Genomic DNA, 13,341 nt, shown 5'->3' on the forward strand with positions numbered 1-13,341 from the left:
CTCTAATCCAACCTCTGTTCAGTCAACAGAACCTCTGCTTCAACACAACCTCTAATCCAACCTCTGTTCAGTCAACAGAACCTCTGCTCCAACACAACCTCTAATCCAACCTCTGTTCAGTCAACAGAACTCTGCTCCAACACAACCTCTAAACCAACCTCTGTTCAGTCAACAGAACCTCTGCTCCAACACAACCTCTAAACCAGTGGTTCTTAATGTGAGGTTCGGGGACGCCCAGCGGGCCCCTTGAAGGGGTTATTTATGAGTGTCTGACAGGAACCAAAATGGATCATTCCTTACAGGTCTGTAACTCTGCGAGTGTGCAAATGGAACAAATGGTTCCAATCTCACGGTTATGGGGGTCCTAGCTCGGAATTCAAACGTCCGAGAAGTTCCAACACCACTACTGGAATCCAGCAGAGCCTGTCCTCTGTGGCTCTGACCCAGCAGAAGCTCTAGTCCAGTGGTTCTGATCCAGGAGGGTTGAGATTTACAGGCGGCTCAGAGAGGGACCCTCACACCGGGCCCCCCGTTGATCTACAGTAAACCTGCACGCTGCCTCAAAACAACATGTTTTATTAGTACATCTGCACTCAATAAGACTGGGAGAACACAGCGCACTTGCACGCACGCACACACACACACGCACACACACACACACACACACACACACACACACACACTGAGAAAGAGATAGGGAGAGAGAGAATGCAGGCAGCAGCTGTACTCCAGAAAAATCTCAGACCCACTGATCCGTCTGCCTGTCTCTTATCCAAACACATGCCTGTCTGTCTGTCTGTCTGTCTGTCTGTCTGTCTGTCTGTCTATCCGTCCGTCCGTCAGACCGCCTCCTGAGTGTTCCGTTAACTCAGAGATGTGTACAAATAGAACCAACTGGACCCATCAGGTTCCATTTGTACACTCTCTAAGTTGCAAATATACACCAAGGATTTTACTGTGTACTTTCTGTTTGCCAAAGACTAGTGTGTTAGACTGGCAAGACGTTACTTCACAACGACGCACTTGAAAACATTCAGTGTAAAGCAGTTAGACGGTTTCGTCCCAAAACTCTCACGTTGCTATGGGGACGAGCCAAATATTATCTGGTAGTTAGCACAGGCTAACCGCAGGCGCAGTACGTCGCAGCCAGCCATCATCCACCAGTTTAGTATAAGTTATCAGTGTGAACAAGGATCGTGCAGGAGATATGTGTAATAATAAGCTGTATTTTGAATTGTATAGTCATTTCACTGACTTGACACTTTGATAAGACACAGGGAAGAGGACAGACAAATGGAACCTGTGGCATTTTGGCAAAAGGTCAGTCCCTCAAACCAACTCTTAAAGTGAAGGCCTTTACACACCTCGACGAATAATCCATACAAAAATGTGAAATACTCGCCAGCGAATATTTAAAATCAAAACTATTCATGCAGTTGATTCATCATTCATGCAGACTGATGCCTTTATCTGCGGTGTGAAGCTCAGTTCTATATAACAATTACATCACTTTATGGTAACATACCATAATATTCTGTGTGTACTCGTGACACAAAGAACAACCGTTGAAATTTTATTTTCGGCTACTGGATTTCTCTACTTTTTTCCCTCCATCAAATCTCGTCACTGGATATTTGCCCTATAATAGGGACGTGGTTAAGCGTGTAACGTAATGTAGCTTGTAATGTTTCCTTTCCCTCTCTCTCTCTGTGTGTGCGTGTGTGTGTGTGTGTGTGTGTGTGTGTGTGTGTGTGCGTGCGTGCGTGCGTGCGTGCGTGCGTGCGTGCGTGCGTGTGAAGCAGCTGTGATGCAGCTGTTAACCCTGCACACTGATCTCACCCCCTAAAACAAACACAACAAACAATGTAATTTACCCTTTCCCTTTAAAGCTACAATACATACGGTTTCTGTCCGCTGTCTCCCTCTCCTGATAGAGAGGTGTAATTGCAATGATATCTGAACTACAATAAAGATGGCGCTGCATGTATTATCCAATCTGTTGCACCATCTCTATAGCATTACAGACATTGCAGATGTACTGCTGTAGTTAATATGTATTCATTAACATCTGCAGTATTTCACTCTACAACAAATGTCTTCCAAAAATTGCTCTAATGTTCGTACCAGAATAGGGATATGCTAAGTTATTTTTTAAGGTTAAAATCTTAACAACTGCTCTAAAAAGCCTAATTTCTACTCCGTGAAACAAATCAGTTTGTGTTGTCATCAGGGCTTCATTTGTCAAAATACGAACAAAAACCAAAACAGAAGTTTAATTTTCTTTTTTTGCCAAATAGGGATGCCGGTGTGGATGTGGTTAACATACATTTCTAATTAAATTGTTTTTAATTAAATGGTAAAATTGGGATATTATGTAATATATTTCAGTCTACATTTCCCAAAAGGAAATGCATGTAATTACATAATTCAGTCTAACCAGCAACAGGGATAAAACGTATCCCCACCGACCATAAATAATGGACTATGATTTGAGCTCCATCCAGCTGACCCCACCCTGCACTGACTGGTTACACTCCAGATCTCCTCTGTCTGTCTCTGGAGGTAATCTGCTGCAGTTTATCTTCTGACAGCACCTGCAGGTGCGTTGGAGATCACGCTGACTGCAAGTGCGGTCTGGAACATCCCGTCCCACACTATACGAGCAGTCGTGAGTTTGATGTCAAGATATCACTACTAACAGGTAATAAATTATTATTGGATGGGATTTGTTCTCTCTCTCTCTGATATTTGAGGATATACTGTAGCTAGCTATCTGTTCATTCAGACACATGCGTGAAGGTTTTGGTGTTGGTACTGCTGGCTTTGAGCGGCCACCATGACACCATGTGACTTGACAAGACACTGGACTTGGGACATTTCAATGTAGGGATGAGTATCATATGGTCACTGTCAGGTGGAAAACTTGTTGGCCTATATCCTAAAAGGAAAATGAAAATTGATCCAATGAAATATTTAGTCACAGCTCTTATTAGTACTTGTTGTTAATTATTTATAAACCACAGACAGACCATTTTCAACCTATTTTGGCCATGTCGTTATAGGCAAACATTTTCAGAATCGAGTATAAAATAGAATATTAATGTGATGTGATTTATGTCAGATTTCTGCCTGACAGCGACGATATCTTCTTAAGCTTTTGCCACAAAAGCGCATTGAGTTTCCCTGCGTATGGAATGTGCAGTGTGTATAAGATTTAACGACGTGGCTTCGCGCTACAGTATATGCAATGAGTGGTGCATGCATGCACAATTACAGTGCATTCCAGTAGTGTTTGGGATATCCAAGTTGTCTGTGAAGAGATACTGTCATTACGTAATGCCAGTGGTGGTGGACAGTAACTTGAGTACTGACTACTGCCTTACAAAAATAAATTATACATCGTATTTATTTACTCACGTAATACCATGGCATATCCTGTTCTCCATGGGTTTTATTGGCAGCCAGGTTATTGGAAAGCTGGACATCTTATAACGTGTTAACATCACTGCTTTCTTTGTGAGTTTGGTTGCTACGGAAACAACGAGAACAGCCTGTTCATACCAAAACATAGCCTTACTACCTGCTGCCGGGGTACAAACCATGTACTGTATGACCAAAACATTTACTTTTCAGGAAATGGGAAAGTGTTCCAACACTTTCATTGGTTCAATGTTTCTAAAACCCACAGACAGACTTAATTAAACACTTTTGTCTGAAATAGCGAATAGTAACATCGCAATTGTGAGCTAGTCTATACGCTATTTTCTCTACTTTTGTGTGCCACTGTTGAACTGGTGAAGTAGGGCATTACGGTAATTTATGAAAAACGTTGAAATATGGAGATACAAGGTTTGTGCCAGACAGTGACAATATGTACATGTCAACACACTCCCTGCATGTGATCTGCATCAGGTAGGTGTTTGTGTGTGTGTGTGTGTGTGTGTGTGTGTGTGTGTGTGTGTGTGTGTGTGTGTGTGTGTGTGTGTGTGTGTGTGTGTGTGTGTGTGTGTGTGTGTGTGTGTGTGTGTGTGTGTGTGTGTGTGTGTGTGTGTGTGTGTGTGTGTGTGTGTGCGTGCGCGCGTGTGTGTGTGTAGCCGCAGTAGCAGGTTAACCACATGAAACCCTATACTACTTCCTTGACCGGGGGTCACCCATTGATCTATACCAGGCCCACTTCTTTTATCCCTAGTCTACACCAAATCTCTTGGTTCAAGAAAAAGTTTAATTTAACACAAGATCTGCCATGGTTGTCAAACCGAAGCTTTCTAGTTGACACGTCAGTGTTCATTAAACTGACAACCGGGGTCTTAAAAATTTGAATCTTTGTAGACCTAATAATCTTTGTAGACCAAATAATTCCTAAGGTTTAAGGTACAAAACTGTGGCAACAGCCATGCTGAGAGCAGGTCAGAAAGAGGTAACCTCAAGAACCCATAGGCTACTGCATGGCTGTGTTCAAAAGCAACAAAATGACAAACTTGGCCAGCTTCATTGCTGCCGAGTCGCAGTTGAAGTGCTGCTCAAGCCACACTGCGCAAATGAAAGGGGTTAAATAACACAGAGAGCTATAGTTAGTTTTCCTTCCATTTATGGAACAGAGTACGCTTTTGACTAGGGAGAAGAGGGGGTGGAAAACATATTACTGAATGATGGTTCAATGCATCAGTGGAGCCCTGAAAAACGTTGAGACCAGCTCAACTTTGATTTGTGGCTCGCCATGGCCGCCATGCAGTGGCTTGGGTGTCACCCTGTAGCTTCATGCCGCTGGCTTGCATTGAAAATTACTTGTAGGCTGTCGCTGTGTGAACACACATACGCTTCTTAGTAGACAGTGTGTCTGTCTGAGAAAACATAAAATTATGTTTGGAACGTTGCGTTCAAAACCACAGGCAGGTGAACAACACAACATGTGGCACTTCGTGTTCCCTTTGACGCAGAAGTCACAGAGAACGGCTTCTAGTGGAATTCTATGCCGAAAAAATCATGTGAATTATTTTCCATTTAGCTCCTTGCTCCACAAGAGCAGCGTGTAGAAAAAGGAAGTGGAAATATTGATCCATTCCTTGTTTACATTTGAATAATCAAGTGATGCTCTCATCCAGAGAGACTTGCTGCAACCACTACAATCACAAACGTTCCTTCGTAGTGACAAGCATCACTTTTAGCTCATGGTGAGAAAGACTACTGCTAATCTGAGATCCAAATCCAACAAATTCCGTCCCTCCCGTGTCTTCTCAAGGTTTCAGCATTCCCAAGGAGACAAAGATCCAAAGGTGAGCGGACGTCTCTCTTTTTGAAGATGTCTTCTCTATTTTGCAACCATCATAATGAAGTATAAATCCAGATTAATACTTTGTTACATGATGGACGCAAAATGGCCTGACAGCGTGCCGCATCCATCACCATCTCGTAGGCGGGCAAATTTTCGGAGCATAAACTAGGCTTTAGTAGACAAAGGTGAGTAGCGAGTTGAGCTGAGGGTCCCTGGGACTCGCGTGTTCATCCTGGGGGGTGGCGGGGGATGGGAGGGGGAGGGGCAGGTTGGGGAACTCCTGTGAAAGGTTTGAAACGGGCGGCCCCACCACGCTGTATGACTTCAGGGTGGAGAGGCCGTTCAACACGGCCACATCCAGGAATGTCACGTGAAGGACGAAGGACGAGGATGATGATGATGATGATGAAGATGCCGGGGGATCGGGGGAGAGGACGGGGTCAGTGTCCAGGGAGTTCCCTCCCTCTGTGGCCGCCCCCACCGTGGGGTCCAGGTTGAGCTCCTGGTAGGGGTGTGGTGTCCCCGGCGCCATGCTGTGGACGGTCAGAGTCCTGAGTCCAAACAGAGTGAGGTACTGGCTGGCCACCGGGGTCCCTCCTCCGCAGAGAGCCAGCCGCAGGTGTCCCACGGTGCTGCTGTTCAGCAGCTCGCCGAGCACCCACGGCTCTCGCAGCCACACCGTCAGCCCGCCGGGCTCTCGGAGGCCCGCGGAGGGCAGCGCCGAACGCAGGACCGTGCGGCAGCTGCACAGCAGGTTGGCCAGAGGCTCGTTGCAGTCGCTGACGGGGGCCGAGCAGGTGCAGTTGCGCAGGCTGTTCCCGTGGACACCGCTGACGAAGAGGAGCGTGGTGTTGGCCGCCGGCCGGGGGAGGGAGGAGGAGGAGGAGGAGGAGGGCGAGGAGGAGGAGGCGAAGGCGGAACTGGACGGGGGAGCGGTGTCTGTCGCCATCGTGGTTGGGGCGACAGGGGGCGGGAGGAAGGACAGCCACAGTAAGCACGGTAACAGGGCAGAGGGGATCCTGATGAAAGACATACTCCAAATGGTGACCAAACGGACTACATCTTCACCCAGCGACTGAACACGCGACCGCACCTGAAACAGAAATAATAAATGGTAAACAAATGGTGCATTTGCACAGTAGCACAGTTATCCAATGTGTTACATTCACAGTTCACCCATTCACACATGCAGGAGCAGCAGCATATAGGAGCAATTTATCCTTTCGACAGATATGTATAAAATAAATATGTTATATTATGTGTTTTTGTCGATAAAAACATCACTCAATCAAGTGTCTTACTCACGCACACTTCAACATGCATGCAGCCAGGAGGAGCCGGAAATAAGGTTTTATTTTGGCCTATGGTCACAGTATCAGACACACCCTGTTCTATAAATAACATATTGACAGTACAAATACCAAACATCCGCTACCTAGCTGTGTCAGATGAGATCTGAACTCAGGAATGATTTAACTGTCCTACTCTGCTTTCACACACTGTCCTCAGTGGCTCACGTGTCTACTTACATTTTCTCTGAGATCTTGCAAGGACTGCTGTCGGCCTGCCCTTAAGCCTAACTCATAATTTGTGAGCCCTACAGAATAAGCAACAGAAAGCGGCAAAGTTTATAAGGATTGTCCTTGTCAAGTAAAGTGACTGTCACTTTCGGGGCCGATCGAGCCAACAAAAGTTAAACTTTGCGTTTCAAGACTGCCTGAGAAGGACAGAAATGGACTACTGCATGTACTGTAAGGCAAGCAGCGTATATTGATGAAGTTTTATACTAGCAGTAGCACTAGATGTGAGATGAATCAAGGTTGAGCAACTATACAAGTATACATGGTCAATGTCTTATACCTCCAATGTATAGTCTGTTTACAAACAATCGGCTAGGGACAAGCATCGAGTGTCTTGTCCTCTCTGTCAGTGAGCCCTCCTACCGGGCACAGCTGCTCGCTTTGATCTGTTTCGGAGCAGCAGAGAGAGCTCTCACTGGACCACAAACTGGCTTATTTAGGAGCATGTCCCTCAGGCTCAAGCCCTTGTGGCGTGAATTCAGTGTTAGGGCTGAGCACGCCTATTACAAAACACAGAGCACATGTCTTGAAGTGTGCGAATGGTTTTGAGTACGGTGGGAGATAATGGAGATTAATTTTCATTTTGACAGTAGACTACTGTTTTAATGTCTAGCATTTTGTTTTCTTGTTGTAGTTCTTTCTGTACATGTCCCTTGCTTATTTTTCAGGTGTATGCATTTCTGCCCCAAATTGTTACCTTTAGTAATTTATGTATTATAAAGGAATCTTTTAAAAATTAAAAAACATATCTCCCTCTCTCTCTCTCCCCCCCCTCTCTCTCTCTCTCTCTCTCTCTCTCTCTCTCTCTCTCTCTCTCTCTCTCTGTCCTATGGTAACCTGTGTCTGATTTACATCTGTGTTTTTAAAGCGTTACAGCGACCAGCATGAGGCTGAAACCAGCACTGTTTCCAGTCCAGCCCACATCTCTCTCTCTCTCTCTCTCTCTCTCTCTCTCTCTCTCTCTCTCTCCCTCCCTCCCACGTCATTCAGACCAATTTTGCTTCCCAGCTTTAACAGGGCCAGAGGTCCTTCCAGGCCCCGAGCTACTGCCGATGGCATACGGCTGTCCATAAAAGTGCCTGCGCTTTGGCTGGAGAGTGGGCTAAAAAGAAAAAAGAGAGAAAAAAAGGCAGCTAGCGGCCGACCACATTAAAATCACTCAGGAAAAATAAAACAGTGGCGTCTTTCTTCTATCGTTTAGCAGCAGAGGAGAAATGGGATGAATAAACCGCCTTGACTTCCAGAGTCAACAACTTACTTCTTTCTCTCTCTCTCTCTCTCTCTCTCTCTCTCTCTCTCTCTCTCTCTACCCAGTGTTTTGACTGGCAGGGTGGCAGGACAAAATGTACTGGGTTGTCTGAGAGCATGTCTGGAAACAAATCCACAGGGTGCTTTCTGGTGCCCATGACGGGGTTTATGAACGCCCGCAGTGCCAGGCCAGCCCGCCTCTTGTGCTCAGCACTGCCGTGATGGTGCGCAGTCAATTCTGGATCGCTTATTAATGTTCAGTGCCAAAGTGAACCCACAGGTTATCAGTGGTGGAAAAGGTTCTCAATTGTTTTACTTAAGTAAAAGTATCAATACTGCAATGTAGAACTACTCCCTTACAAGTAAAAGCCCGGAATTCAAAATACACAAAAGTATTGGCATCGAAATGTACTAGAAAGTACTCACTATGCAGAATGTTCCGTAAATGGAATTGTATTCAAAAGACTATAACAAAAACTAAATCAAACATTTCTGTCCAGAATCTTCCAGGACCAGAAACTTTCTAGAAACCGTGAAGTGTGATATTTCCATTATAACCACAACCACCCCTGAAGGAGGAGGTACAGCATTAAATACGTGGCACATTGTGAGCTTGTAGATCAGCTATATCTGATATTTTAGGAAATAACAAGTTCTGAGTTCTCCAGAACTCAGGGTTAGCAGTACAGTAGCACTACATCTAGACTCTACTCGAGTCTCAGAACCTCCTCTGAAACCGAGTCGCAACGTAATGAAAACAAATCCTAAATTCTGGTAGTCCAAACGAGCATAGAGAGTGTACAAACTAAAGACACCTGCAGGTGAATCCCATCTGGCTCTCTACTTCAGGGTTGAGAAGCTATGTTCACACTCAGTTTTCAGTTCTGTTTTATCAAGTCTGCACAGCAAAAAATATAAAAATTAACGCATGAAAACGGATTTGGCTGAATCAAAGTTGTAGTACGACGGTATACGTTAAGCGTTACTCACACCGTCCTACAGTATAGGTTAATTATGTCGTTGCCACAGCAAAGAAAGGAAGAAAGGTCGGCGATCCAATCTGATCACTTGCAAATAATAAGTGTGGACACGGACAGTCAGTCCTCCTGAAGATCAGTTCTTGCCTGCAGTCTGAACAAAGTGATCTTTTGTCTAAGAAGGTTGGCCGCCCCTGTAATAGTGTCTACTTCTCATTCTTCAGTGTTGCTCTCCATTCAAGTATGAATTCATGTTATACTGTGGAGCCTTTCATAAACACATGGTCTGCTCCGTTTACAGCAGCGCAGTGTTTATGTACACATCCGCCGGTACACACTCACATCGGGGGCTCGCCATTAGTCTGACGGCCCAGTATTGCAGACAGGTTAGGCCCATATCCTTCGTTATGAGGATTATAGGCTTAGTTATAGGTCTATAGGCATAGTAATTAGGGTTAGGGTTAGATTTTTAGTTATAAGGCGCACTGACCAATGGTACTTGGGGAAAAGATCATCAGTGATCATTTCACTTGTGAAAGATGGTTACAAATGGATATCTACACTGACTGTGTATGACCTTTCAACCTGCTCTCTCTCTGTGCATGTGTCTCTCTGTCTTTCTCTCTCTCTCTCACCTATAGTTTCACTCATCATTTAGTCATCCTTTCTCCAGCTGTTCAGCTCTCAGCCTTTCTCTCCCACACCCAATCCTTCTGTTTATCCCTCTTCACCGCTCTCCTTCCTTCACCTTCTATCACTCTCCCCCTCTCACCTCCCTCTCTCTCTCTCTCTCTCTCTCTCTCTCTTCTCTGTCTGTCTCTCTGTCTGTCAGTGTCATCTCTTTCCCTCTCTCCTTTTTGCTCCGTCAGTCTAATCCCTGAAACGGGCTCCAGCTGCAGAACCGGATGCTGAGAGAGAGAGAGAGAGAGAGAGAGAGAGAGAGAGAGAGAGAGAGAGAGAGAGAGAGAGAGAGAGAGAGAGGTGCAGCGCTAGACGTCTCCAGCCTGTTAAAGGAACAAGGCATTCCTCTGACATCATGTTCCACATGCAGCCGCAAGCACCCACCCTAATCCTCTCTCTCTCTCTCTCTCTCTCTCTCTCTCTCTCTCTCTCTCTTATTCCCTCTCTTTCTCAACACTCCCTTTCTCTTTTCTTACATCCCTCTCATTTTGCAGTGCAATAAATCAACTGTAAATCATTTGGAATTTTCTCAATCAACAATAATAAAATCCATTCATAATATAAAGAAATATTCGTTCCTCAGTAAACTAATGATTATGACTAAAAGGTGTAATTAGCAAATCTGTCTAGAAATACAAATTGTAGCTGTGCTCTCTCTGTCTTGTTCTCTCTCCCTTTCTCTTATTCTTCAACTAAAAGAGATAAACTCTCTCTCTCTTTCTCTCGTCACTACAAGTCCTCCATCATCCGTTGATCTTGCATTACACCTTACAAATTGTACAGACGTGAATTGTAACCTAATTTCAACCACAATACAATTCCAAAGAATATATGCAGTATTAAATTACTGTCTCAGCAAGAGCAAGAAGTGTCTTACACATCTCCCTAAACAATCAATCAGTTGATTCAGAACAACCTGTCCAGAAAGCAGACAATATCACCCCTGCCTGTCCCCGTCCCCCCGTCCCCCCCTTATTTCCCTCATCTTGTGCCACATCATGACATGAACCATGCAGACCTCTCAGATCGTCTGAACCCAGAATCAGAGCTAAACCTGGAGAAGCAGTGTTCAATTTCTATGCACCTCATATCTGGAACAAACCCCCAGAAAACCTTTCTGTTTGCTGCTACCTTTCTTCTTCTTTTATCTTACTTTTGCATTGCAATTGTAATGTTAACTTTTTGTTGTTAGTGTTGTTGTTGTTGCTGTATATTCCGTTTATTTTTGCACTGTCTTTCTTGATGTAATGTCTTAACCACTTAAACCCCAGGCCAGCATCCATATTGTGGAGAAAGCTGTCACAGAAAATAGCAGATTGACAAGCTCACAACGTGTTGCATTTTCTGCAAAAGCTTTCCCCACTATAACAGAAAACTCTGGTTATCCATAATAGGTTTTAAGTGATGAAATGTTGATACAAATAAACGTGCCTTCTGATAGATTAAGAGACAGTTGAATGCAGTCGATCAATGTATAGCAAATAGCAGTGTCAAGTGCATACTGTATAGGAGAGGAGAGGAGGGGAAATGAGGAGGAAATACATGCTTATTGTTATAAATTTGTTCCACCTTTGTCTGATACAATAACGAAATGCGGCCTCAGAGAAGAGCGGAGAAGAGACAATGAGAGGCGTAATAAGTAAATAATATTAATAAATAACATAACAGGTTCCATAGGATGAGGCTGACTGCAGTCCGCATAACTGTTACTTACAGGAAGGATAGTGGTGTCTGTCAGGGAAGCATCATGCTGCTGCTGCTGCACTCCTGTGTCTGCACTCTCTCTCACTCACTGCTTCCCGCACATCTGTCTGTAAGACCTGAACCTCTGGCTGAGAGAGAGAGAGAGAGAGAGAGAGAGAGAGAGAGAGAGAGACTATCAGAGAAAGACACGAGTAAGACAGTAAGACTAGAGAGGGACAGAAAGAGCTCTACAGAGAGAGAGAGAGAGAGAGAGAGAGAGAGAGAGAGAGAGGGAGATAGAGATCACAGCAAGATAAGTTGAGAGAACCAGAGAGACAGAAATAAAGTGAGTGAAACGGAAAGAGAAATATAATAGAGTATGCGATGTAAAGAGAGAGAGAGAGAGAAACACAAAAGAGAGAAATAAAGATAATATGACTTACTGTCTGTACAGTTCTCAGCTCTGACAGCATTAGAGACGCAAACTCTGTCCATTCTCTACGCATGTTCCTCCATTTCTCTTCCTCCCTCCCTCCCTCTCTCACTCACTCACTCTCTTTCTTTCTCATCTTTTCCCTCTCATTCCCTCTCTCCTCCTCTTCTGGCATGTGCCCCACATTTTTCCTCCCTCAAGTTAGTGACTAATAACAATATGATGTTGTGTACTGCCCTCTTCTGGAGGAGAAAGGTTACTACGCCTCCAGTACTACCATGCAGAACCCATAGATTATTAGCCTACTGGTTTTGACTTGAGAAGTCAAGTCAAATTTGACTGTAATGTAGTTCTTGGTAGTTCAGAGTGGTTCAGAGTGATGTAAAAGCGTGATGTAAAAAAGTATTTTGAGCTTGATTTAAGACTAGTCAACTGAGCTAGCCTCTCAAATGTGGATAGGGAGACAATCATTTCAGAAGCCTACGAGATCGGCTATATATATATATTCTACATGTTTTTTAATCGTTAAATTAATTGTGGATACTGATACTAGTTGTTAAACTTTTCATTTGGTATTAGGCAAATAAAAATATACAACAGAGTGATAACTCGTGTTAGTAATATTGAGGCTATTTTGGATAATTTGCTGATTGCTGCATGGCTCCATTTCACCACAAATACAATATTTCAGTTCCTTCCCTTCTGTGACTAGAGAAAGATCTCTAGAGAAAGATCTATCTTGATATTTACTCAGTTTTAGACCCTGCTAACATGAACCTAGATCAAGGTCATTTTAAATTGATGATCTTATAGTTAATCATAAGCTAGTCTTTAAGCACTTAAATCCACTAGTTATCGCGTTGTATATATATTTTTGTTCAACTTTCTTTCTTCTAGTATTGAAGAAGCGTTGTATATATATATTTTTTTGTTCAACTATTTTTTAAAGTGGCATCTGTATATATTAACTATTATTTCACTCAAATAAATGGTTACATTCCTATACAGTTGATCTGTTGTTGTTGTAACGACCCAGCACACTCAAACAAAAGAGGCTGATGACCCCCCTTGGGCCCCCTCTACTCTCACTATAACTAGACACTTTACCTCCTCCTCCTCTCTCTCTCTCTCTCTCTCTCTCTCTCTCTCTGTTTAAAAGTACAGGAAAAATCTCAAAGTACAGGTAAAAATATAGTACAGGTAAAAATCTCCCTCTCTCTCTCTGTTTAAAAGTAGGCTACTATTGTGAATCAGTGGACCACGACACAACTCTTCTTTACTTACAAAACTCAGTCATAACTAGAAAAAGTGCCATTCCGGGTACAGGTCTCCACCAGGTTATCCACAGATCCGTGCAGTTAGAGGTAAAAACACTTTTTGGCCAGTTATAGCGCCACCTTGAGGCTGAGTTGAAATTGTTCATGTGGCATTTCGTCCTCGGCCTAGTGGGAATGTGGGTGCACAATT

The 13,341-nt window shown here is 43.9% G+C and overlaps 1 protein-coding gene across 1 annotated transcript; it reads right to left on the reverse strand.

The window, feature by feature from the left end:
- Window positions 1-4,002: 4,002 nt before the first annotated feature.
- On the reverse strand, window positions 4,003-11,988 carry LOC310866492 (exosomal polycystin-1-interacting protein-like). Its single transcript, XM_083776125.1, has 3 exons — window positions 11,885-11,988; window positions 11,473-11,590; window positions 4,003-6,365 (listed from the first exon to the last, which is right to left on the reverse strand). Exon 3 carries the CDS (start codon window positions 6,303-6,305, stop codon window positions 5,445-5,447), a length of 861 nt encoding a protein of 286 aa, XP_083632251.1. The 5' UTR covers window positions 6,306-6,365; window positions 11,473-11,590; window positions 11,885-11,988; the 3' UTR covers window positions 4,003-5,444.
- Between the last annotated feature and the right edge of the window lie 1,353 nt (window positions 11,989-13,341).

The sequence above is a fragment of the Protomyctophum parallelum genome (genome assembly GCF_964188405.1).
Source record: "Protomyctophum parallelum genome assembly, chromosome: 11".
NCBI classification, from domain to species: Eukaryota; Metazoa; Chordata; class Actinopteri; order Myctophiformes; family Myctophidae; genus Protomyctophum; species Protomyctophum parallelum.